Genomic DNA, 26954 nt, shown 5'->3' with positions numbered 1-26954 from the left:
CGTTAGCCACCTCCAGACTACGGCAGATCTCCTGCACGGGCTGGGGTTCTCCATCAATGTGCCGAAGTCACACCTGTGCCCCTCTCAGAAGCTCCTTTTCATCGGAGCGGTTCTCGACTCGGCGCGGTTTCGGGTTTATCCACCCGAACAGCGGGACCGGGATATTCAGGCTCTGATTCCCATCTTTCAGCCGTTATCCCGGGTCTCGGTCAGGTTGACGCTGCGGCTTCTGGGGCTGATGGCCTCCTGCATCCTGCTGGTGCATCACGCCAGGTGGCGAATGCGGGCTCTGCAGTGGGACCTGAAGTTTCAGTGGGCCCAGCATCAGGGCAACCTATCCGACCACGTCCTGATCTCGGAGGGCACTGCGAGACAGCTGCAGTGGTGGCTCACGGACCGCGATTGGGTCAGCGGCAGATCCCTCTCCCTTCCCCAACCGGAGCACGTAGTTGTGACGGATGCGTCCCTCCAGGGCTGGGGAGGCCACATGGGAGAGGCGGAGATCAGAGGCCTCTGGTCTCCGGCAGAGGCCCGGCTCCACATCAACCTGTTGGAGCTACGGGGGATACGTCTAGCACTGAAAGCATTTCTCCCCTCTGTCCGGGGGAGTGTAGTGCAGGTGTTCACGGACAACACCACCGCCATGTGGTATTGCAACAAACAGGGCGGGGTGGGGTCGTGGACCCTTTGCCAGGAGGCTCTGCGCCTCTGGCAATGGCTGGAACGCCAGGGCGTGACCCTGGTGGCCAACACCTGGCAGGTTCTCTGAACGCCAGGGCGGACGAGCTCAGCCGTCGGTGCATGATGGATCACGAATGGCGTCTGAACTCGGACGTGGCGTAAGGCCTCTTTCAGCAATGGGGAGAGCCTTGGTTAGATCTATTCACCACCGAAGAGAACGCGCAATGTCATCAGTTCTGCGCATTGGAATTTCCAAGGCGGCACTCGCTTGGAGACGCTTTTCGCCGCGAGTGGAGTTGCGGTCTACTGTACGCCTTTCCGCCTATACCACTTCTGCCCAGAGTGCTGAAGAAGATCAAGCGCGACCGGGCCCAAGTCATCCTTGTGGCTCCGGACTGGGCTCGAAGGTACTGGTATCCAGAGCTACTCAGTATGTCAGTCGATCCCCCGGTTCGTCTGCCTCTTCAGGAGGACCTTCTGTTGCAGCAGCAGGGGACGGTCCTCCACCCGAACCTGTCCAGTCTCCACCTCCATGCTTGGAGATTGAGCGGCGACAGTTGAGGCCATTTGACTTGCCTCCTGAAGTCTGTAACGTCATTCTGGCAGCCAGGCGTCCCTCCACAAAGTCGGTATACGCCTGCAGGTGGAACAGATTTGTGGCATGGTGCACAGCAAAGGCTGTGGATCCTCTTGCTGCCCCTCTTTCTGAGGTTCTTCTCTTCCTTCTTTCTCTTGCCCAGCAGGGCTCTGCTCTGGACACTATCAAGGGCTACCTTTCTGCCCTTTCAGCCTTTCTGAGGCTGCCTGATCAACCTTCTTTGTTCAAGTCCCCTATTGTAAATAGATTTCTAAAGGGCATCACTCACACATTCCCTCCTGTTCCGTTTGTGATGCCTCAGTGGGACTTGAACCTGGTTCTTACGTTTCTGATGTGCGCTCCCTTTGAGCCACTTCACAACTGTCCTCATCGCCTTCTGACTTTGAAGACTGCTTTCCTGGTTGCCATCACCTCTGCCAGGAGAGTGAGTGAGCTCCAGGCCCTTTCTTGTACTCCACCTTTCATTTCTGTCCATCCGGACAAAGTGGTGTTGCCTACTAAGCCTTCTTTCCTGCCAAGGTTGTCATGGCCTTCCACATCGGGCAGTCTATCACCTTGCCTACCTTCTTTCCGCCAACGCATCCCTCTAAAGATTAAGAGCGGCTCCACCGTCTGGACCCAAAACGTGCGCTCTCATTCTACTTGGATCGCACACGCCAGTTCCGGGTGGATGACCAACTCTTCGTTGGTTACGTGGGCGCTAAGAAGGGGAAAGCGGTGCACAAGAGGACCATCTCCCGGTGGATCATCTTGTGCATCCAGGCATGTTACTCCTTGGCTAAAAAGGAACCCCCTGTTGGATTGCGGGCTCATTCCACCCGAGCCACGGCGACTACCACTGCCCTGGGCAGGGGAGTGCCCTTACAAGACATCTGTCAGGCAGCTACCTGGGCATCGCTGCACACGTTTGCAAGACACTACTGCCTGGACAGCCAAGTCCGGAGGGATGGCTTCTTTGGCCGTTCCGTCCTCCAGGACTTTCTGGTGTGATTATTGGTTCGCAGACCCACCACCGGGGTTGGTATTGCTGGGGTATCTATTCTAAGGTAAGGAATCTAATGCTAACGTGTCTCTTTCAGATGCACAAGTTACTACTTGTGTAACGATATATCTGTAAGAGACATTAGTTAGTATTAGATTCCTTACCGACCCACTCATCCTCCCCGTTCTACGAACCAATATCTAGGGTTGGGGTTACCCCCTTTCAGGGTCCTAGTTTCAATGGCACCAGTGTTGGTTTTTAACCTAGCTCTGCGTTTCTGGCGCGGAAAAGCTGTGTCTAAGAACTGACGTCAGCACGCGGAGGCGGCGTCTAAGTACTCCGACGACGTCATCACGGCGCCCACGACGCCGACGACGGACGCGGAGCCGTCGACGACGCCTACCGACGCGCAAGGGTACTGCTACGCAAAAATTTCCGGATCCAGTCTGACGCCTGGGGATATTCTAAGGTAAGGAATCTAATGCTAACTAATGTCTCTTACAGATATATCGTTACACAAGTAGTAACTTGTGCATCAAGGCATTACCTTGGTGGTTCAACACCTGGTAGGTTCTCTGAACATCAGGGCGGACACACTCAGCCGCCGGTGCTTGATGGATCAAGAATGGCGTCTGAACTCGGACGTGGCGCAAGGTCTCTTTCTGCAGTGGGGAGAGCCTTGGTTAGATCTATTTGCCACCGAAGACAATGCGCAATGTCATCAATTCTGCGCGTTGGAAATTCCAAGGCGGCACTCACTCCGCATAGCTTTTCGTCGCGTGTGGATCTGCGGTCTGTTGTACGCCTATACCACTTCTGCCCAGAGTGCTGAAGAAGATTCGGCACGACTGGGCCCAAGTCATCCTTGTGGCTCCGGATTGGGCACGAAGATACTGGTATTCCGAGCTACTCAGCATGGCAATCGATCCCCTGATCCGACTGCCTCTTCCGGAGGATCTCCTGTCGCATCAGCAGGGGACGGTCCTCCACCCGAACCTGCCCAGCCTCCAACTCCATGTGTGGAGATTGAGCGGCGACATTTGAAGGATTTCGATCTTCCTCCCGAAGTCTGTGATGTCTTTCAGGCAGCCAAGCGTCCCTCCACTAAGACGGTATACCCCTGCAGGTGGAACACATTTGTGGCATGGTGCACAGTAAAGGCTGTGGATCCCCTTTCTGCCCCTCTTTCTGAGGTCCTTCTGTTCCTACTATCCCTGGCCCAGCAGGACTCTGCTCTGGGCACTATCAAAGGTTATCTTTCGGCCATCTACGCCTTTCTAAAGCTTCCAGATCAGCCTTCTCTCTTTAAGTCCCCGGTTGTTAACCGTTTCCTGAAAGGCATTACACACACGTTTCCTCCCATGCCTTTCAAGGCCTCAATGGGACTTAAATCTTGTCTTGACCTATCTGATTTGTGCTCCCTTTGAGCCCCTTCATAACTGTCCTTTATGTCTTCTCACTCTAAAGACGGCTTTCCTGGTAGCTATCACCTCTGCCAGAAGAGTGAGTGAGCTCCAGGCTCTTTCTTCTAAACCTCCTTTCCTTTCTGTTCATCCGGACAAGGTCGTTTTAAGGACCCGTCCTTCTTTCTTTCCAGAGGTTGTCACGCCCTTCCACATCGGGCAGACCATCACTTTGCCCACCTTCTTTCCGCCTCCCCATCCTTCAAAAGAGGAAGAGAGGCTCCACCGTCTGGTCCCAAAACGTGCGCTCTCGTTCTATCTGAAGCGCGCGCGACAGTTCCGGTTGGATGACCAGCTCTTTGTTGGCTACGTGAGTGCCAAAAAAAGTCGGGCCGTGCAAAAACGGACCACCTCTCGGCGGGTCGTTCTGTGCATCAAAGCATGTGACTCGTTGGCTAAGAAGGAGCCTCCTGTTGGGCTGCATGCCCATTCTACCAGGACGACAGCAGCCACTACTGCCTCGGGACAAGCACAGCTCTTCTTCGTTGAAATGAATCTCTTCAAGTGCCTTTTCATGCATGCAATGCCATATTAAAAGCACTTGACTTTCAGTAGTGCAGCTGTGTTTTATGATGTGTCTATGGGCGTGGGACTGACCAACATCAATCAACAGCATTAATTGTTTTTCGCCCTTGAACACGCTGTGCAGACGAGGAGCTCAGTGTACAGCTAAATGTATGAAAGGCGGACAGTTCTCAGGCAAAAATGCACCAGCAGTCTATCCACGAGAATAAAGCCATAAAGTAACGTGTGCAAAAGCGGCAAAATGGCTGCCACGCATATACTAACTAATGTTAACTTAGCAATGTCTGCAGTTAATCCATGACCTCACTACAGGAACTTCATTATCATGTAATTGTAGAAAACACTGCATGTACTTAAACATATTATCTTAGGTAGAGAGCCTAGTAACACGGAATTTAATGTTTAGGTGGTATAAATACAAGAGCACTCTCCAAGGTCATGTCGGTATCAGAGCGAAAATGATATTCGTTACATTCCTTAAATAATGGTAACGTTCCCCAATAAGTAAATGAGGAATGTGTACAAACAGGGGCTAAAATCGACTCAATGTAGAGACATGTGCCTGCAATATATATCGCAGACCAAAGTTAAAAATTCATCAGTTAGAAGTATCTAACTACACTGAAAACACCACCTTTCACATGGCTAAAAAGGAACCGAAACACACACAACTCAGCCGTAGCGGCTTTCGTGGTCTCCCAACATTTATACGTCTACTATGTCATGGGACTTCAACTATTTAAAGTTGAAGCAAAACGCGTGGGTAGGTAGACATAGAGAACGGTCTGTATACAGCAGCCGGATCCCCTACCAAGAGCACCATTTTGAAATGGTTCAAAATCTAAACTCTACCAAAACAGTTATATTGGAATCAAACTGGAATTAGTAAACAAAAAAGGAGTGCACAAATTAAGCGTCCCTTTACACCTGAATGCTTTTGTCGCAGAACGTGTTGTCACACCAGAGGAAGAGAGAGAAATAAAAAGATACAGATAAGGCCAGTGTGTGAGTTAGCATCTAAGGAAAGGAAAATAATATATTTAGGATTAAAATAGATATACCTATTGATGTGTTAAAAAAATGTTGACTATGTTATGATACCATAAAGAAACTGTCTTGTAACGTACTTCTTATTTACATATTTGCCTCATTGTTGACTTAGCATTTTTCAAAAAAATACAGCATAACAAATACAACTGATAGAGATGTCTAGCCGCAGATTCCTTAACTTAGAATATCCCCAGGCGTCAGACTGGATCCGGAAAACTTTCTGCAGCTGCACCTCTTGCACGCCGGGGGCGGCGTCGCACGACTCTGCTCTGTCGTCCACGTCCACGGACTTGACATCAGTGGAGCCATATATGCCCCTCCCGGCGCGCTGATGACAGTTTTCTCCTTTTCTGCGTCCCAATGTGGATCCTGGAAAACCAGCGGTTACTTGACCTGTTTTTCGGGTCTTCTCGACTCCTTCGGCGTCCCGGAACAGTGTGCAATGCCTTCGGGCTTTAAAGCGTGTGAGACCTGTGCACGTCAGATGTCTGTAACGGACCCACACGCCATCTGTATGGGGTGCCTCGGGGTGCACCATGACTCCAAAGAGTGCGACGATTGTCAGCAGATGAAACTGAAGTCCTTACGGGAGTGTCGTATGAAATTGCTGGCTGCACAGCTGTCTGGTCCTGCACCTTCAAGTCGACGCTCTCCCTCTCTGGATCGAGCCCGCTCCCGAGATTTTTCCGGCAGACGTCGTTCCGAGTTGGGTAAACACAAGCATAAGTCCAGGATGTCTTCCTCCCATACCCGTGACGCTGGCGCCTGTTCTTGTCGCTCCCTGCCTGGATCAGGCGTCTGGCGGTCATCTCCTCCGTACCCCCTTTCCGGGTGCTGGAGCGACACGAGCCCAAATGGAGGCTTATTCTAAAGCACTCCACTCTTACTTTGGGTCACCCCCTCTCCCTGGTGCGCGTTCGGGTCCCATAGAGGTGGAAGGCACTCATGTCGTGTCCTCGCCGGCGGATTCGTCCTCGGCACCAGCTGTGTGCATCAACTCCGGTTCTAGAGCTGATACGCCGCCGACGGGACACTGCCCAGTGGGTTCTCCCAGTCGCCCGTCTAGCCCACCACGTCAGTCTGCGCATAGCCCTGAGCGGCTTCCTGCGCTGACTTCGGAGGCGGCGCCGGGCTCGACGCCCTATTCCCCACATGTTGCAGTGGGGTCGACGTCGGACGGCGCCCAGCCCGAGTCTACTTTGGAGGTCGTCAACATCCAGATGACTCCGGCTCGTCGTCAGTCGACGCCGGTGCCGACGTCCACATCTCCTCTATTTCAGGAGGTTGATATCCCACCCGACTCCTCGGACGTCAATGGGACTCCCACACGGCGTCGGTCGACGCCGGTGCCTACGCCTCCTCTTATTCCCCTGATCTCAGGCCGTTTCGGCCCATGCTGCAGGTACCTTGTGTGGCTTGGTCTCCGGATCAGCCTCCGGCTCCTCCACTTTTGCTGTCTAGTGGACGGGTTAGTCTTCAGCCATCTCCTACTGATGGGTTATTGTCGCCTCCCCAATGGCAACTGAGGCTAGTGCTGCCTACGCACGGGCTATTCACAGGGCGGCAGCTATTCTTCGTTTTCAGCCCCCTGTGATTTCTCTGCCTTCTGATCCCTTGTTGGATCTTCTCCATATGGAGCCGGTTGAAGTGGAGCCTTTGCTGCCCCTTCGAGCATCTTTGTTTGACATCATGCCAGGCACATGGGCGAGGCCTTCCTCGGGTGACCCTGTTGATCGGGCCATAGCTCGTCGACAACGTCCTGCCCCAAATGATTTGCTCTGTCCGCCCTTCACCCTAGGGCTCAGGGCCTAGTCGTTCAGGCGGCCTTTGACTTACAGTCTTCCTCTACCCGGCCTCTGTTGCCTACCACCAGCGAATCTAGGTGGTTAGACGCATGTGGCCGCCAGCTTTTCGCCTCTGCCAGTGCTGGCATCCCCGCATTGAATACGACTTGTGTGTTCGCACGTGCATCTTCTACCCTTTGGGACTTAGTCGAGGACCTTCTTCCTTCACTTCCAGAAGGACCTCGGGTGGACTTGATCCGCCTTCTGCATGATGGCAGGGGAAAGGCACAATTTTCCCTCCGCTCTTCCCTTGATGCCACTGACTCGATCGGACGAGCTCTTGCTCAGTCTGTGGCTTTACGACACCATGCTTGGCTGCGTGACAGTTGTTTCCCGGACAGTGTTCGCGATGCTCCTAGAGATCTGCCGTTCAATGGAGTGGACCTATTTGACAGCCACGCAGATTCAGCGGTCTCCCGCCTCATGTCTGGACTGCCATGACGTTTGCGGCACGACTTTCTGCATTAAAGTGTTTTTTCCTCTGTATCGGCAATATTACCTTGTTAATTTACTTTCAAAGGTGTCCTGGGTTCTTTGCATGGGACCCGGATGGTGTAGGCAGTTGTTCCGCCATCTTAGTGTTTGTTCAGTACAGCCGGACGGCTGGTTCTATCTTCCTTTCAGTCCTCTGAATGTGTGCTTTGCCCAAGAGGACGCCCCTCGCAGGGTTTGACACTTACCCTATGTGGGGTATTTAGAGGCTATTGGGTGGCTGCCTTAGCCCTGGTACACTCCTATGGAGTTTTTCGCCACAATCTTGCTGTGGGCCTCTTTTTCTGCTGTTCTGCGCTCCTAACGTTAGCATCGCTCTATGGCACTTTCGGTGCAGTTGGCTCTAGTTGTTGGTAGTCCTTCTACGCCTCGGTGTGGGGTCCTTACCTTATGCTTTCTGCCTCGCCTGTTTTCACGGGGGATTTTTCTGCATCCCATTGTTTCTACATTATCAAGAACTAAAGTTATCATTTAGATCAACATGGACGTATGTTCCCATAGAGCAGCATCCCTAGAAGAAAGAAAATGTTTGATTGCTTCAATATTCTGAATAGTAGGAATAGATGTATACAGGGAGTGGATTTATAGAGGGAGCAGATGTCTAGAGTGACAAACCAGCACTCATCTGACCAATTGAAGTTCATTAATTGATTCACAAGGTCTTAGGTATCACGAACAAAGGATGGGAGAGTCCTTACCAAAGGCTCCAAGAAGTGATCTATGAATATGATATGATCTAGAATTCAAATACATGTTTACACCATATCTGGTCGCACTATGTATCTATATTTTGCCTAAGATACATAAACCGGGCATTTTTCCACCAGGCAGACCGATCATCTCTGGAATAGGGTCGTCTACTGAGCATATTTCTGAATACATTGATCACTTCTTGCAGCCTTTGGTAAGGAATCTCTCATCCTTTGCTCGTGATACCAAAGACCTCTTGAATCATTGTAAACATATTCTCTGTAGAAGGTAAAGTAATGATGGAGAAGATTTGTGATCTTTCTTGATCAAATTTGTCTTGAATAAAGGGTTAAAGATTAGGGGAGTTCTTGATGCAGAAATAAATCTTTATACCTTGGAGGAAGATACAGATTGCATTTAAGCTTTATCTTCTCTTCTGTAAAGATTGCGTGAACATACCCTGAACTAGAGCCTTTCCAGGTGATCTCCTGGGAATGTCAATGGACTTTTCAATCACGTGAAACGCACTGCAGTCCTAAAATATTCCCATTGATTCTTCCCCGCATTACTGCTGTTTCAAGATACACACCTGATGGGGAACCACTGCCAATTCTTAGCATGTCAGGGATATGACAGAGTTTTCCATGCATGTGAGAACTTGGCTCCCAAGAAGTGGCGATCCTTCTTTGTCGCTCCGTTCCACTGGCGATCACGAAGGAAATCAAAGACTATCAGAGGCTCTTCTTAGCCCTAACTGGGAATATGAGAGGACGTATAATTAATCTAATTTCTGCCTATGTGCCCTCTGTGGCCTCCGAGACATTCCTCTGAGACCTTTCCAAGTTACTGGCAACTCTTCCGGAACGTCTAACAGTGATTGGAGGCAACTTCAATGCAGTACTGGCTCCGGACCAGGACTCCACCAGGGTCCCTTCTGCCGGTCGCAGCTCTGGTGCAATACGTCTCAGACTGGGCCTCTACGGTTTTCTTTGTGCGATGTGTGGAGGATCCCTCAACAACATCAATACACCCGCACCTCCGCTGTGCATCATAGTCCTTCCCGCATAGATCTCATATTTATGCCTGCCGTACAGTCACTCATATTTAAATCCTCTCCCATGGCAAATGGGACCATGCTCCTCCTCTTCTTTGTCTAGGATTCCCCACAGGCAATCCCCATCCCATATGACGCCTGAACGCTAGGTTTCTTCAAGATGAGGCCTACAAGCGGGCACTTGATGAAGAAATCAAGCCCTACTTTCAGCTCAGTTATGGCACAGTTCAATCGCCGGGTACATGGTGGGATGCTGGCAAGGCCACTATTAGAGGGTATTCCAAAAAGAGACCCAAAACTAACACCTCTCCTAGCTGGAGGCTCTCCGCCTAGAGAGGACAACATCTATGAGCAACCAAGCTGAAGCTTCCCGGCAACTCGAGCTTATACAGGAGGAAATCTATCACATTTCCCTCGAAACGTCGAAGCAGATGTGGAGAGCATCTACAGCCAGAGTTTATGGCTGAAGAGACAAGAATGGCAAACTCTTCTACTGGCTCTCCTCTTGTCCCCTAGCAAATTGGATTATATCGGAGGTAATAGACACTCAGGGTCACACTCAATGTACACTTTGTGGTATTGTACAGACTTTTGCAAAGTACTTTCAACGTCTCTATACGGTGGTGCCACCGATGGAGCCTGAGCCGGAACCTGCCCTGCTACAGGAAATATCTCTCCCACAGCTCTCTCACTACTCTCCCTCAACTCTCCCAGGCTGAGAGATCAACCATTATCATTCGAGGAGGTAGGAGCAGCATTCTCAGCTATGGCCTCTGTAGAGACCCTAAGCCGACGGGTTCCCTGCAGAGTATTATTCGGTAATTAGAGAGACCCTTACACCCCGGCTTCGTGCCCTGTATGTGGAGGCAGCGAGGAAGGGCACCTTTCCCTCTAACATTGACATGACCATGATCGGAGTCATCCCAAAGTCCCAACTCCCGTCATCCTCCTGTCCAGATTTTCGCCCGATCTCACCTATCAATTCCGAAGTAAAGATTTATGTCACAATACTGGCTACCTTCCTTAGACCAGTGCTTATTACGCTCATCCACCTTAATCAATGTAGCTCCATGCCCTGCAGAAGTATGCGCCACTGCCTTCGACGTCTTCAAGTCCTATTAGCGCACCACCACCTCTTTTTGCTCCCTTATAGATTTTGAAAAGGCCTTCGACAGTGTGGATTGGAGATATTTGGAAGCGGTGCTATCAAGAGCAGGCATTGGACCCAGTTTCCGCGGACTCATCCGCGTATCTTTCGCCAACCCTACGGGTCAAGTTCCGGTAAACAGTGTCCTGTCAGACTCCTTTTCCGTCCACCAAGGAACACGTCAGGGTTGCCCCTCCTCTTTGCCCTGGTAATCAAGCCTTTGGCTCGCCTCATTAGATGCGATGCCCATGTTCGAGGCTGGCAGTGGGAGGATGCCCGCGATGGCCACATTGCACATTATGCAGATAGCTTCCTGCTCTTTTTACTTGTCCCTGTGATGAAGGGTCCTCAGCGCCTTAGAATACTCCTGCTCTTTAGTGAGGTGTCGACACTACGAGTCAACCCGGCCAAGTCCATCTTGGTATCATAACCGACTCCCAGGAATGTATAGTGTGGCAATCCACCATCCAGGTTCGGCACCTCAGTTTCCGCTATTTAGGATTTGGGTGGCACTCCACCCAGAGCTCACCTAGTCCCTGAACCTTAGCCCACTGACTAATAGAGCAAAAGATGAACTCTGCAAATGGAAATCCTTACTATTAAACCCAATGGACAGAATAACCTTATATGAAATGATGATCCTTCCTCGATTTCTTTGTCTTCAAGAATCTCCCACTTTACCTGCCATGCCACTGGTTCCAGACCTTAAACAGGCTAACCACAGTGTTCCTGTGGGGCGGATCCAGACCCTGCCTGGCTCTTATCCACTGCCAATGCGCTCCATACAACAGGGGCCTTGGGATGACTAATCTTTACTACTATTACCTGGCGACCCAACTCCTAGTAATCAATGACTGGTTCTCGGGGTGGGGGATGGTCAGATCCAACGTACCAGAGAGAGCTTATCTTCCTGGGGTTCTCCATGATCATGGTGATGTTATACGTCTCCCCGATCTCCAACATCGTTACCGTATTGACCCGAGCGGTTTTCATGCATGGCGATCTGGCAATGGCAAACTAAACTTGTACTCCAGACGGCACCTGGTTGAGAGAAGTGACCACACTGGAGAGCTTCGGGAGATACAACCTCATTGGCATGACACAATTAGGTGATATCTGGTCTGGGACCTATATACGCACCTTTCAAAAGTTGCAAGATACCTACACTATTAATTCTACAAATACTTGCAACTTAGGCATGCACTCACCACTCATGTCCTTATTGAGAATTCCGTCCCAGTGCCCACTGGAAGCTAAGCTCCTGATGGGCACGTTAGGAAAAGGAAGCGTTTTTCAGATTTATCAAACGCTTATCATTAAAGCTCCTAATACCCTAGATTACCCCAGGTCATCCTGGAGCGATATTTGGGCCCCTTAGAAGACAACAATTGACGCAATGCCATTATGACCCCGCAAGTCATAACTATTTCCTCCAGACTTGGATTCATTCAAACTTACAACCTGTATTGTGCTTACTTCACTCCAGCCAGACTGCAGCATGCTTGGCTTCTCTTGAGTCCTGGCTGCCCGTTTCGCAGAGACCCCTGCGGACTGCTACCATATGATGTGGTCATGTACAGTAACACATAAATATTGGTCTGCCATAGTCACAAAACTCGGATGTGCTGGGATGGAAGGCCCACACACCCCTTTGGTTCTCCTCCCGGGGGATTTGGAGGGCTTGACTGGCTCCCGGGAAGACAAAGCATTCTTAGGCACAGCCACTATGATAGCAATATTAGATATAGCATGCAAATTGAAATTCCCCACACCTCCCACCGTGGCACAATGGCGCAAGGGACAGGATTGGTGTGCGATGCAAGAGAAATGTGTACGAAGCGAGAGGCTGCCCAAAGAAACATGAACGAGTATTGGGTAAATGGCTGAGCCAATTGGAGTGTCAGGTGATATCATGACGAGTATGTCTTCCTAGTCTCATTGCATCTGTACTTCTTATTGGTTTTATTTGATGCTACCTGCATGTCACATACCATGTACAAAGCTATGGTGTATCCCGACAACCTGCTGTGTGGTTGTACTATTTATTGTTAATAAAAATCAATAAAGTTGATTATTAAAACAACAAAGATTGTATGAACACGAAAAATGTTGTTTGCAAGATCTGCAGAACTTTATAAGGCAAAATGGACAAACACTTTGTGTACCTGTGAAAACATTTTAAAAGAACTTAGAAATGGGCATGGGAAGTCTTACAACTTAATTGATTGGGTCTAAGAGTCTTTATCTGTAGCTGTGTTCACTCAGAGGATGGATTCTCTGCTGCTTTTTCGCTCAGTTGGAACCATTTGCTATTAAATTCTCTTATTTTCTGGATGTTTTACTTTAGGGGGAAGAAATCCTATCACAGACAACGCAGGAAAGTGAGACTGAAGAAGAGCAGGCGTCACAGCTGCCACCAGATGATGCAGTGGAGGTAATGTTTTGAGAGCAAGCTTCCCCAATAGATTAACACACAAGTTGGAAAAAATTATTTTGATTTCTAGATTCCACAATTTACGTAGACTGTTAGAAACTCACAAAATATTAGAGAAGTAAATGGTTACTTCATAAGTGTGATTTCTAAAGTGGTGCTTCAGTTTAAAATATTGACTTAGAAGAATAACAATATAAACATGTCTTACTACTATTACAGTATATTCAGTAGTAAGTATTTTTTATGTAAATCTACTAAAACTTTGACCTGCATACGAGCAGGCCTGTCACATCTTTTATGGCTTTTTGCAACTAATATGCTTTTTGTGAATCTGTTTTTCACATTCTGCATTCATCCACGAGGGTTTAGTGGCTCCTGTAATCTGCATCACATTAAAAAGGCAACTTTTCTGATGGCTACTTCTGAGTGCAGATTCCTCACCTTTAGGATATTACCCAGGCACCATACCGCATACGGAAAATTTAACAGCTGTGCTCTTGCACATCGCTAAGTGCCGTTGTGCAGCTGAGCGCTAACTTTGATGTGCCCCAGAAGTGATGGAGCTGAGATGTATATATGAGCCACTCCTTTTTGCAGACGTCAATTTGTGCCTTTCCACACCTTAGCAGGCGGATCCAGAGCTCCACTATGTTTGGTGAGTTTTTTCAAATTGAATTCCTTTGTGCAAGGAAAGATGTTCATATCTAAAACGATAGGATTCATAAACAGTCATGACATGGTTTGGTGTCTGTGACGGACCCGCATGAGGTGTGCTTTTAGTATGTGGGCTCATTGCATGACTCCAAATTGTGTGATGAATGTGCCCTCATGCACCCGAAAGCAATATGGGACCATGAAACGAAGCTGTATGTCCGAACATCAAACAAAGTCACAGATCTCATAAGTCCTAATCATATGCGCAGACGCATTTCCACTCCTGCTATAGGTCTTCTTCACAATCAGTGTTATATTTTTAGATGAAGAGGAAACACAAGAAGGCGAAGCGGGACTCCATCCATCACATCTGACAAATGGATCCTCCAGATAGTCCTGCAGGGCTATGCCTGTCTCTTCCTTTCCGAACCACCGCAGTATTCTCCCACATCAGAGCAGCATTCAGTGAGGCAGCTATCCATCTTACTACTGGAGGTGCAGGCTTAGCAGTCCAAAGCAGCCATCAAGAGGATTCCAGACTAGAAATACGGAGGGGGTGTTGCTGTAGCTATTGCCTTGTTCAAAAGAAAGCTGAAGGTCTTTATCCTATTTTACTATTTTGATCTTCGCGCTCTGAATGTCTTCCAGCAGAAGGACAAATGTAAAATGATCGCACTGGCCAAGGTTCTGTCTTTCCTGGATCATGCGATTGGATAATAGGCTTTGACCTGCAGGATAGATACTATCCTGTGCCTGTCCTTTAGTCCCACAGACAATATCTGCGGTTCTAGGTCAGCCTTACCAACGCCCCTCAGATGTTCATAAAAGTGATGTCGGTGGTCGACACCCCTCTTCAAAGATTGGGGATTGCAGGTTCCCCTACCTCGATAACTTGCTCTTAAAGGCGCTCTCGCCAAAGTCAGTCATAGACCACCTCCAGACAACAGAGAATTTCCTGACATCTTTGGAATTCTCGATCACCGATCCAAAGTCTCACCTGACTCCTTCACAGTGACTTCCTTTTACAGGTGCGGTCTCTGACACATGCAGTTCAGGGTGTTTCCTCCATCACTAGTCCAGGGCAGTCTGGCAATGGTCCCAATGTTTCAGCCTCGTTTCTGGATCTTGGTGAGAGCAGCACTGAGTCTTCTTGGCCTTTTAGCATCTTGCATGTCCACTTTGCCAGGTAGCAAATGCGAGTTCTGAAGTTGAATCTGAAGTGTCAGTCAACCTAGCAGTAAAGAACCTGTCAAATGTCATCAAGGTTTCGGAGAAGACTGAACTAGATCTTCAGTGGTGGCTGTTTGACCACAACCTGACCAGCAGCAGACCCCTCATACTTCCCTCCGAGGGATAGCGGTTGGGGAGGTCATCTGGGAGAGGTGGAGGTCATAGGAGTCTGGCCTCTGGATGAAAAGCGCCTCCTTATTAATCTGTTGGAGTTGCGGGCCATTCGCCTGCCTTTGGAGGCTTTCCTGCTGTCTATCAAACAGAGTATGGTCCAGGTTTTAATGGACTACACCACTGCCATGTGGTAATGCAACAAGGAGGGTAAAGTGGGGTCCTGTGCCAGGGGGCTCTATACACTTGGAGGTGGGGGAAATGTCAGGGCATTTCCCTGATGCTGAACCATGTTAATGTTAATGTTGTAAGTTTTGTAGAGCACAGAGCTGCCCCAGCTAAGGGGCGTCCCATCGCTGGCTGTTGCAGATATTGAAAGAGGCGACTGATAGAAGGAACACTGGGCCTATACATTTGGAAAAAGATGAGTTTTAATGGCTTTACGAAATGCAGTATGATTGTTGATGCTTTGGATACAGACAGAAAGAGAGTTCCAAAGTTTCGCAGCGAGGACGCAGAAAGAGCGCCCTCCCGCTCGCACTTTCCTCACCCAGGGGACAACAGCAAGATGCTGGCTCATGGATCGTAGTTGGCGGGTGGGTATGTAGAGTGAGAGATGATTCCCCAAAATATCCAGAGAGTAGAGATTCAGAATTTTGTGAGTGATGCAGAGAGACTTAAACTCAATGCATTTCGCCACCAGCAACCAATATAGTCTGCGGATGGCGTTGGTTGTGGGACAGGCTCTAGGAAGGGCAAGTAGGTTCCTGGCAGCCACATTTTGTGCCCTTTGCAAACGTAGGATCTCAGCCTTATTTGCCCCTAGGTAAAGTGAACTGGCGTAGTCCAGCTTCGATAGAATGGAGGCCTGGATAATGACTTGGCGTCCTGTGGGATCAAAGATGCCCAACAGTGGTTTGAGTCTGCGCAGGAGTCTGAAGCAGGTCCCAGCTACCATTTTAGCTTGGACCTGAAAGTTAAGGACAGAGTCGACCCATACTCCCAAGTTTTTGACATCCTGTTTAGGTGCAGGTGAACAGCCAGAGTCGAAGGCCAGCAGTGCTCGCTCCACAGCTCCGAATCTCTTCCCCACTAGCAGAATCTCTGATTTGCTCAGATTTAACTAGAGGCAGGTGGCAGTCATCCACTCTGCAATGGCTGTCAGATCGCTCCTAAACTTGAGCGCGTCCTGCTTGAAGTAGTCAGATAATGCCACCACTAGCTGGCTATCGTCAGCATAAGATACCACAGTCCTCTACTCCTAGCTACTGCCGCTAATGGTTGAACGTATAGGTTGAATAGAGTAGGGCTCAACGCTGAGCCCTGTGGAAACCCTTATTTGATAGTGTGTGCCTGGGAGCTGAAAGGGGGGATCAACACCTGAAAGGTTCTCTCAGATACAAAGGAGGCCAACCAGCCTCCTCCAGACGCGGCAACAGAATCTGATGGGATACCGTGTTGAACGCCGCGCTCAGATCCAATAATATCAGCGCTGACGGTCGCCCAGCATCTGATGCATCCCTCAGATGTTCAGTTACCGCTAGGAGGGCAGTCTCCGTGCTATGACCAGGGCAAAAAACATTCTGAAAGGGGTCAAGCAGATTGGTTTTTTCCAAGAATCTTGTCAGACTGGGGTTGATATGGACCTCGGCGATCTTGGACACCCACGGCAGGAGAGCGATAGGGCGATAACTCTCAGCTTTAGATGTATCCAATGTAGGTTTCGTTAATAAGGGGACCACCATGGCCCGTTTCCAGGCCCTGGGGACTATGGCCGTGGACAGGGACATATTGATTCGCTTGCAAAAAGGCGAGAGTAGCTGAGGCAATGATTTAAGGAGTTACTCTGGTTTAAGAGGGTCTGCAGGAGAGCCTGATTTGACTTTCCTGTAGATCGTAAGCATCTCATCTTGAGAGATCGATGGAAAGACAGAGAGCATGGGGGTAGCATAAGACCTATGTGCATGGCCTGATCTGATTGCGGTGTGGGAGAAGGTCCTGTAGATGTTCTTGACCTTCTTAATGAAGAAAGCGGTGAGATCTTCACATTGCTGGTTGGAGAAGATAGGAGGGGCTTTAGGTCGCCCTGCAAATTTAAGATCTTTAAGTATCGTAAAAATGCATTTAGCAGGGTTACTGCTATTTCTAATTTCATCAGCAAAGAAGTTCTTGATGGCTGCCTGATAATGTCCCTTCAGAAATGGGTCGTAATCCCGTCTCCACGCCCGTTCCAGCCTTTTGCATGCTTTCTGGATTGTGGCCAGATTACTGTTATACCTAGACTGGATTGGCTGTTACGGCTCTGTGACCACTTGACATGGATGAGTGCGTCAAGAGAACATCAAATCCAATCAGATGAGGCTTTTTCGGCCACATCAGGGTCATCCGGCATGCTAGGTTTATGCATGAGGAGGAGGGCTTGAAACTGTTCGATGTCAAGTTCATGCCAGGGGCGTTGTAGGACTGTATTCCGGGCTACCCTCTGGAGGGGCTCTACCCCCAGAAGTGTCATGGGTACAAAGTAGTGGTCAGACCAGCTCATCGAGATAGGTAGGTTGACTGTGAGTGTGGATAAAATAGAGAAAACAGGATCTAGCAGGTGACCAGCAGAGTAAGTGCAGCCTAAGACATGTTGTGTCAGCTGGAGGGCTGCAAGGTCTGCTAGAAAATTGCCTATTTCACAGTCATGTTTGTTATCCAAGTTCAGGTCGCCGATAATGCTAAAATTGGCTGATCTAATAGCCAGTGTGCCTGCTGCATCAATCAGTGCATCCTGAACTCTTTAGAGGGGCCAGGCGGGCAGTAGACCAGTAACCCAGACATTGTAAAGGTGGCATTAAAGGCGATCTTAAAGTGTGCACACTCACAGCCCACCAGGACCTCTTTCATAAGAGTGCAGGTGTAGCTAGATTTAAAGATAATAGCAATGCCACCACCTCTGTTAAGAGTCGTGATGTTAAAACCCGGGGTCAGACCCAAGTTAGGCTCAGCCTCCGTGTTAGGCGTGAGCCATGTCTCTGTAAGGAAGAGGATGTCTGGTGACTCATCTTGCCACAGATCATACACATCAGCAAAGTGCTTTACTAAAGAGCAGCAGGTTAAACTAAGGAGTTTAACAGCGTGCCTAGAGGGGGTTGGAGGGGATGTGACCGCCCAAGAGTTAAATCCACAACTTCTGCAACAAAAAGGGCCCTCAGGCGGGAGACCCACAAGATGGTCGCACAGATTGACCCACTTCCTAATAGAAAATAAATAACACCAGGAGTAAGTCTGCATGCTGCCAGCCAAACTGGCAGCATGTCTGGCGTCGTCCAGGCGTGACGGGTGCAGACGGGCTTGCCTTAGGCGCGCCAGCGACACGTCCGCTGACACGAGTTTAAATAGCAGAGAGAGCAGCAAGAATAGACCGCCCCCTCCGACACCCGGAAGTGTAGAGCTGGCAGGGAGTGGCCGGAAAATTACTGCTACACCCTCCACGCCAACAGCACTCAGCTGCGGTGGAACTGGGCACAGTGCAGAAGCAGGTGAGTTAAAAGTAGAAATGAGGAGGTTTAAAAGTAATGCACACATCGTAGGTAGCACACTCACACACAGATATTCAATGGCCACGTTAGTCAAGTGGCAGCAGCCTTACCAAAATCTACTGAGATCACTGAATGCCAGGGCGTATTAGCTTATCTAGCAGATCACAAATGGTGGCTACCCCCCAAAGTGGCAGAGGGTGTTGTCCGACAATGAGGAAAATGTCTGGCAAGACATTTTCACCACTGGCAAGGACAAGCAGTGTCTGAAGATTTTCACATTAGAGTTCCTGCAAAAGACCTCCTTAGGAAATGCATTTCGACTATTGTATGCCATCCCGCCTCTACCTCTCCTGCCCATAGTTTTTAAGAAGATCAGGAATGACAAGGCCCAATTCATCCTACCCGCCCGGACTGGACCAGGAGTGTGGGATACCCGAGAAGTCTGAGTCCAAAGACCTTCTGTGGCTGCAGCGGGGCAGAGTTCTCCAGCTGAACCTACGCAATCTACATCTCCTTTCATGAAGATTGAATTGTGGCAGTTGACCGCGTTTAACTTGCCAACCTAAGTTGTGGATAATCATCCAAGCTGGTAAGTGTCCTTTCCGCGAGGACTGTCTATGATGTGCATGGCTTTTCTGCATTTAAAGATGTGGTTTAATAAAGGTTTAACATGTTCCCTCTCAATTATTTTATGATGCCAAAGTGGGTCCTAATTTGCTCCTGACATTTCTCCTTTGTGCTCACTTTGAGCTGCTCATTGTATCTTCTGACTCTAAACACTGTCTTCCTTATTGTGATAACTTCAACTCATCATGTGAGTTCCAGGCTCTCTAGCTGCAACGGCCCTACACCACCTTCTTTCCGGGCAAACTGATGCTGAGGACCACAGCAGCATTTTTTGCCAAAAGTCATGACTCCACATTGGGCAATCCATCACCCTCCCAAAATTCTTTTCTCTGTCTCTCCCCTGGAAAGTGTAAGAGAGATTCTCTCGGCTGGATCTCAAAAGACATTCATTGCACCAAAAACTATTGGTGAATTATCAGTTTGTTGTGGGGGTCTCAAGGGCAAAGAAAGGTAAAGCACTGAGAAGAGGACTTTGTCAAGGCGGATTGTTCTTTACATTAAGATCTACTATGCATTGACTAGGAAGCAGCCTCCAAAAAGACTGAAAGCCCATTCCACCAGGGCTAAGGCTGTTACCACTCCATTGACAGGCACATCAGTACATGTTCTTGACATCTGTCAGTCTGCAACCTGGTTGTCAGTGCACACATTTAGCATGCACTGCTACCTTGGCAGCAAAAGACACACAATTGATGGATGGAATGCAGAACACATCAAAACATTCACCCCCCAGTCAAGAGATCTGGGTTAAATCTATCATTCTTTTGCTCATCATGCCACCCCAGTTTAGACCTGGCCATATGCAAATCAGTCTTGACCATGTTCCTCATGGGAACAGTCCAGCCCGAACTGCCAAGCCAGGTCCTCCCTGGAACGTAAACAAGCATCCTAGGACCGGTTTCGGTGTTTCACCCCTCATCAGCCAGGATAGCTTGAATCCAGTGGCACAGTGAGCCCAGGACCCACGTCTGGGCATACCCGGTGCACTTAGGGCGAGAAAGTCCTCCCTGGACGGGAAACAAGCATCCTAGGACCGGTTTTGGTGTTTCACCCCTCATCAGCTAGGATTGCTTGAATCCAGTGGCACAGTGAGCCCGGAACCCACGTCTGGGCATACCCGGCGCACTTTGACAGCCAAGTCTGACAGGAAAGGCATTACTTAGCTTTAGGACCTTTTAGTCTGAGCCCACTGCACAGACCTTCTATCTTGGGAAGTACTGCTTTGGTATCTATTCTGAAGGTGAGGAATCTGCGGTTAGAAGTATTATCCAACAGATTAACCAATTACTAACCTTTAGTAACGCTTTTCTGGTGGATATTCTATCTAACTGCAAATTCCTCACTGCTCTTCCGCCTCCCCGTTCTGTAGAATGGTCTCTTTTTACCATCTAAAACGGTCCCAAATTGGAAATCTGCACTGGTACCTCCAGATGTTTTTTGCTCTGCTCCCGAGAGCATGTAAAGAGTCAAGCAATAAACTGACATTGTTGCACAGAGGTGACTCCACTATGTCACTTCCAGGGCAGATGAAATCTAACACAGGGCAGCACAGCGCCACCTAGCGGCATAAGGGAGCACTGCTGTGAAATCATCTGGATCCAGTCTGGTGTCAGGGAAATATTCTAAAGGAAGCAACCTGTGGTTAGATAAAGTATTCACCAGAAAGAGCATTACCAAAGGTAAGTCGCTTTCTCTTCTTTAATTCCAATGTTCAGGCGACCAAGATGTACTCCTTAAGAGATGGCTTTACCATTTTGTTGGAGATGGTAATGCTTGAGATTATTCATGGAGTATTTGTTGTGCATACCAGGTGGTGGGCCGGGGACCAAGTCGCTCTCTAAACTGATATGCATGATTGTCTTTGCTTGTCAGTATATTCTATCATCTGTTGCTGATACTATTCCCAGTAACTATATTCCAAGTAATTATAAACATGTTTGTGCAGCGAGACATGCAGTAAGAAAATCATCTTATCTTATGAGAGGACCCCTTAGTCAGTTTCTGTTGCTCTTAAAAATCTTTGTTCTAAACAAGGTGTATGTTTTCTAGGAAGAGGAGGAGGAGGAGGATGGAAGCGATGAGGAAAACGCTGGAGCTGCAAACGGTGAAAGTGATGAGGAGTCAACTCAAAGTGAATGATTCACCCTTTCACCATAAAGGGCAACAGCTTTATATCCGCACAAACTATTTATTGCTGCTACTAGTGATCGAGGAGTAAGCTGAAGAAGTCAAAAGAATTTGTCCCTAAATTCATAACTCATTCCTTTTGTAGCAGTCCTACCAAAAAAAACTAAGATGACTGTTTTGGATCAATGGAATTCTCTGTTGGAAGCTCAGTTTATTGTTTGTGCCTAATGATAACATGTTAAAGTTGGGGATTAATCAACCTTGAATAGAGTGATGGAAAGTCTTTGCCAGTGATGTTCCAGATTGTTTTCTGTAATTTCTTTTATTTGCTTTCTTGTCAGTGTAGGCCAAGAATTGTTGACTAAGAAACAACAGTTGTTGTTTATTCATTGAACCCTCTGCTTAGTACATCCCTTACTATTAGCCACAAGTGCTATTACTGTTTGGTTAATAATGTGCATTCTGCAGCAAATCTGCACTTCAGTCACTTACATTTTCATATTCCTCTAAAATGTTTACTAACAATTGCATATATACTACTTAAATGAGTAGTTAATTTTGCGTTGCATAGGATACATTAACTGTATAGTTAAATGATTGGCAAATAAATATGTGTAAATTTTTACTATTCTAAGTTATTGATATACAGAATTCTATAGTTTTGAAGCAAGTATTTGTGTGGTGTTCAAAGGCAATCTTCCTAGTTCTTAACTCACCGCAGTCTTTAACGATAGTGATAAATTCTTGAGTGCATTGTTAATATACAAATATATCCCAGCAGCGTCTCAACAAACCTACATCTGTCCTTTTGATTCCAAAAGCATTTTTTCTTACAGATAAAGGGTTGTTTTTGTAATACTAAAATATTATACATGTTTTCAGTAATGGATGATTGTAAGTCCATGATCGTCATGTTGTAGTTTATAATACCATACACATGATCAACAGTGTCCCATGAAAAGATCACAATGCCTTGCATTTTGTTCATGGCTACATTAATGTGTCCAAATGCTGCACTATAAATTCCCCAACCCTTTGTTCCTGATAGTAGTCATCATACATTTTAAATCCCTCCCTTCTTGCAGGTTTGGCAGTGCCACTAAATAATGCTGTTTTAAAATCTTGTAGAAGGGCTTTTGCTTTCCAAATCTAAATGCAGAATGGACTTTTTAAGCAACATACTTAATTTTAAAGTTCAGCCATTTAAATAAAATACTTGATTGATCAAATATCAGTTCTATACCGAAATATTCTTGAATCAATTTAATACACTTTGAGTTATTTTTCTGTAATGTATATGTTAAATAAAATGTCTGTCACCAGGGTGATGCATCAATTTGGTTCAAGCAGAATTAATTACCATCGTATACATAGATCTGATGTAGCTGGGGATTTGAGAAAGGTTTCCAAAACATACAAATATTGGTTTCCTAAGGTGTACTTTGTAATCCATGGTAAACCATGTGCTCGCCAATGTTTAAAAATAGTCTCTTTTCTAAGATTGTAGAAAGTTATGGGTTCTACTGCTGCTTTAGAGGGGGCATGCATTGTTTACCAATATAAAATATGTAAATCTTTATATTTGATATTTTAACACTTGGTAAGTTTCTGAAAACAAAAATTCTTTAAGTCTTGTTTTTACTTCTATTTAAGTATTTTTCTTACTTGAGTAATAATACACTTTGATAACTGCCTTAAAACATTGAAAATGGAATTGATAACAAAGAGGAGCAGGACGTGCACTTTACAAATTCTGTCAGGAGCCTAGCGACGAACGAAGATGGCCGCGTAGGCTCTCGGCTCCGCTGACCCCCTCACGTTGCTAACTATCCTGCCGATGATCCTGTTCTCCTGCCCCATCCCCGGGTGTCTTACTGGATGCTGATCGCGGCGGTGTGTCCCCGGTCACTTTCCGACTCAGATTGGCGAAGTTGTGCCGTGCTGACGTCCCTGGCCTGACGCCTGTGGCGAGCCGGGTCCGCGAGTACTGGTCTTCTCGGGTTGTGGCGTAGCGACAGCGGTTTGGGGATCCGGACGCGGTCTGGACCGTGGCTGTGGAAGAGATCCTGTCCCGGAATTGGCGGTTCGTCTGAGGCTCTCTACGTGTTGCGGAGGTGCATTACTCCTGGCAGCGGCTGCGAGGTGGGGGGTCCCCCTCCCGGCGACTGCCCGTCCCCGCCGGGTCGGAGCCCCCGCCTGAGAGGCCCAACGTTGCTCTTCGCTTCACCTCCGTTCCCGCCCGCCCTGCCTGAGCTTGCATCCCCGGGTGCGACCGGCCCCGCGGTGGACACGCAGATGCTTGGAGCTGCCCCAATGGAGGCGGTGCGGGATGGGGATGGTTTGTCTTTGGGAGCCGTGATGGCCGCCATTAGAGACCTACACTCCTACATGGCTTCTTTGTTCTGCACTCAGATCGCGGAGACCGTCGCCAATGGGCCGATTCTGTGAGGGCCCTAGTTTGTCTGATCCCCCCGGAATTGCGGCTTATTCTACGCTACGCCCGCACCTAAGTGACCCGGGTCCCTTTTACGTGGTAGCCTTGCCACCGTCACTCCGACCGCTTGGGGAAGCCGACCCTATTGTTTCGAAACCCCGCCCGCCATCTTTGCTGTTGTTGGTTGAGTTCGCAATCCTGTCCTCGTCTGGAACTGTTGCTTTGAGGACCCAACGGTCTTGCTCGATACCCTTGGATTATCTGCCTAATGTCTCGTTGGGGACTTTGTTGGTTCTGAACCTTTCTATGGTGGAGGCGAGTGCTATGGCGGCTCTTGGCTGTGGAGACCCGGCGGTTCGGACCGGACTCGCTGTGTGGGTTCATGGACGTAATGGGACTTTGTATTGTCCTGTGGGGGTACTGATGCAGGCTACGGACATTTATGTGCTAGTTCGTAAGGGTCAGGGGTGAGTTTGTTGACCATGTGGGACACCTGGAACGTGTGGTGAGCTAGATATCCGTCTTTTTGACTGTCGGGTGGTGGGTCGGGGTCCAGCGTCCTCTCCGGGTGCTATTGTCCTTTGATTTGTTTGCATACCAGTGGGTTCGATGCCCGGGGCTGTTGGTTGTGGTTGGGGGGTTGTGGGGCCGAGGGCATGTATGTTTCTCCTCCTCCCCCGCTGTTAGTTTCTTTTTGCTTTCTTTCTTCTTTTTGTCTTTTCTTGCATTTTTCTTCTGTGTTCTCTTCCCCTTTTTTCTGGTCTCTTTTGTCTATATTTCGGGTTCTTACCGGGCGACAGGCACGCTGCTAGGGGGGGGGGCCGTAGTCACAAGCAGTGGTGCAGGGTGGGGGGTTGATGTTTTGTATTGTTTTATGTTTCTATGGCCTTCTTTATTCTTCGTGGTTTTGGTTGTTATTCCCCTTTTCCTTTGTTATTCCCTTATTGTATTCTTGTTTCTTCTCGTATATTTAGATCGGGCCGGGGATCGGGTGGTGTTCCTTTCTGGGTGGGTTCTGCGCTTTGTGCTTATGGGGTTTACGCTGTTTCTGGGATTTTGTGTGCGTGGCGCTGATAACAGTATGTACCCATTGAATGCTCGTATATCCTGTTTCTCCTCCCGACCATGTTTTCGATGGGTGTTTCTCCTTCTTAGTGGCTTGTTCCCGATACATTTCGCTTCATTGTATGACGCCGTATCCTCTCTTCCTGCTGTAGAAATTGCCCTTTCGAGTCCTGTTGGATAGTGGCTACGTTTGCACATACATCCTGAAGTGCTTTGTCGATTGGTATGGGCGCAGTCTTGCGCGGAATGTAGTGTGTTGTCTGTGCATACTGTTTGCAATGCTTTGCGCGTGACTCCCATGGTTGTGGTGCCTTTGGTGGATATTCTGTAGTATGGCCCACCTTGTCGGTGGCCTGAGCTGAGTGTACGATTTCTCTTTAATCTCATAAAATGAAACCTGCATGATTCTTTTTCTGTCTGCTGTTGATATGTTGTGGCGCTATTGTTTCTCGCTTTCCGCCTTTTGCGATGACCTGTACTGTTTCTGTATGTCATGGCGGCCGGCCCGTAGTGGTTGTAGGCAGACGCTGTGTACTGTCCATAAGCTGAATAAAGGTTTTCAAAAAAAACAACAAAAAAAAACAAATTCTGTCAGCAAAGATGGAAATTAAAATGATGCATTTTTTGGGGTGGTGGAATGCAACAATAAATTTAGCCCTTTGCTTTTCATGATTGTAGCTTTAATTTCAGCTAGCCGTGGACTTTTCACTCATTACTAACATCACTTCCTGTTACAAGGTAAAGATGGCTTCACCAAGGACAGCCTAAAATATGAGATTAAAAACCGTTTAAGGCAACGAAAAGGGTTTTTGACATTAAGGAACAGAATAGATATTTTTGAAGGGGGAAAAAAGGGTAAGTCCCAGTTGCCTTTACTGATATTAAGTAATCCTAATCACCAGAATTTATTGTAATGGCTTGCACTGATATTTTTCCTATTCAATTATATGAGTAATTTCCTATTTCTATATGTTGATTCTTTTTTTATGTCCTGCTGGCTATTACTCCCTGTGTTTGTTTGCAAACCTTAGAAATATTAAAGTCTCCGCTTGGATGTTGGAAGAATGGACTTATGCTGGACAATACTTTGACATCCTCACTTTTTTAAAAGTTTGTGAAACGGAAAGCTTTGATTGAATACCATTTTCTTATTTTCCCATCACTTGCTAAACTCGTTCAACCAGCAGTGGCCTTGAAAACATTCTTGAGTAATTGTCTTCTATATGTTTCTCTGATTTTCAGTTTTTTATTGTCTGTTGTATGTGTAAAATAAAAGTGTTCTTTTTTCTAAGTTAAAATGTGTTCAGTTGATTCATTAATACTACTTATACATGAATCCACACCAAGAGTCTTTAAAATAACTTGAGGTTTGTGGTCTCAGGTGAGAGAGATTGGGTTACGCATTTTATACGGGCAGAAAGTTTTTGTAAACAGCTCTAATTGTTCTAATGTTTCTACATGGGGAAGACAAATCATTAATGGCTTGCTTTTGATCAAAGTTTTTCTAATGTGTGCCTTTGTTTTTGCAGATTTCTTGTATAACTGTATCCGCAGATGTCACATTTAATCTGTAAAGGAAACCTCACAGACTCAATAATAAAAGGGATCAGCTCCATAAAGTAACTAAATGCACCCGTATTTGTCAGTATTCTAATATTCCCTCTCCAAAATAAAACCAGGAGAAAAAATCGAGCCAATGTTAAAGTAAAATCGAAAAAATAAATGTTAGAGAAGAAAATATCTTCGCTGAAAAGGGAAGTAATATGTAGGACGTATGGTTTTTAAAATATTGTATTGGCGTGCATTATTACGTAACACAAACAAGGATTTTGTCACTAGTTTCAGTCCAAAAAGGATATTATGACTTGTGAAAACTTAATCACATATTGCTTTAGAATTAAAGTCCCCCTGCTCCTGTATATCACAATGTTCACTGATATATTTTAAAATTAAATGTGGATGTCTTCTTTTATTAACCTCCATATGCCTGCTAAGTTTAATGATTCTAGTAGGACAAGATGTTATTTTAATCGAGGTAGTACATTTTCACGTGCACATCTGCAAGGCGTGCCCCTTCTCCCCACTAAAGTAGAACTTCTGAAGAGGGCCCTCCTCTTCTCCCTTTGAGGGACTACCCCACGGCCAGTGTTAGAGTAATAGCTCACAGCCCTTAGACACTCGCTCTAAATGAGTATTAAGAAACAATTCTCTATATCAGAGAA

The 26954-nt window shown here is 47.5% G+C and overlaps 1 protein-coding gene across 1 annotated transcript in view; it reads left to right on the top strand.

Annotated features, from left to right (window-relative positions):
- FANCD2 (FA complementation group D2) overlaps positions 1–26030 on the top strand; it is a 909275-nt gene extending 883245 nt beyond the window's left edge. The window contains exons 43-45 of the mRNA XM_078661284.1: positions 12874–12960; positions 21156–22995; positions 25328–26030. Of these exons, the coding sequence (XP_078517410.1) occupies positions 12874–12960; positions 21156–21245 (177 nt within the window). The 3' untranslated portion in view covers positions 21246–22995; positions 25328–26030. The remainder of the gene's footprint in view (positions 1–12873; positions 12961–21155; positions 22996–25327) is intronic.
- The last annotated feature ends 924 nt before the right edge of the window (positions 26031–26954 follow it).

Source organism: Lissotriton helveticus, chromosome 9 (genome assembly GCF_964261635.1).
Source record: "Lissotriton helveticus chromosome 9, aLisHel1.1, whole genome shotgun sequence".
In the NCBI taxonomy this organism is placed as follows: Eukaryota; Metazoa; Chordata; class Amphibia; order Caudata; family Salamandridae; genus Lissotriton; species Lissotriton helveticus.
Note: the sequence above shows the minus strand (reverse complement) of the source record. Positions and strands in the feature narration are given on the sequence as shown.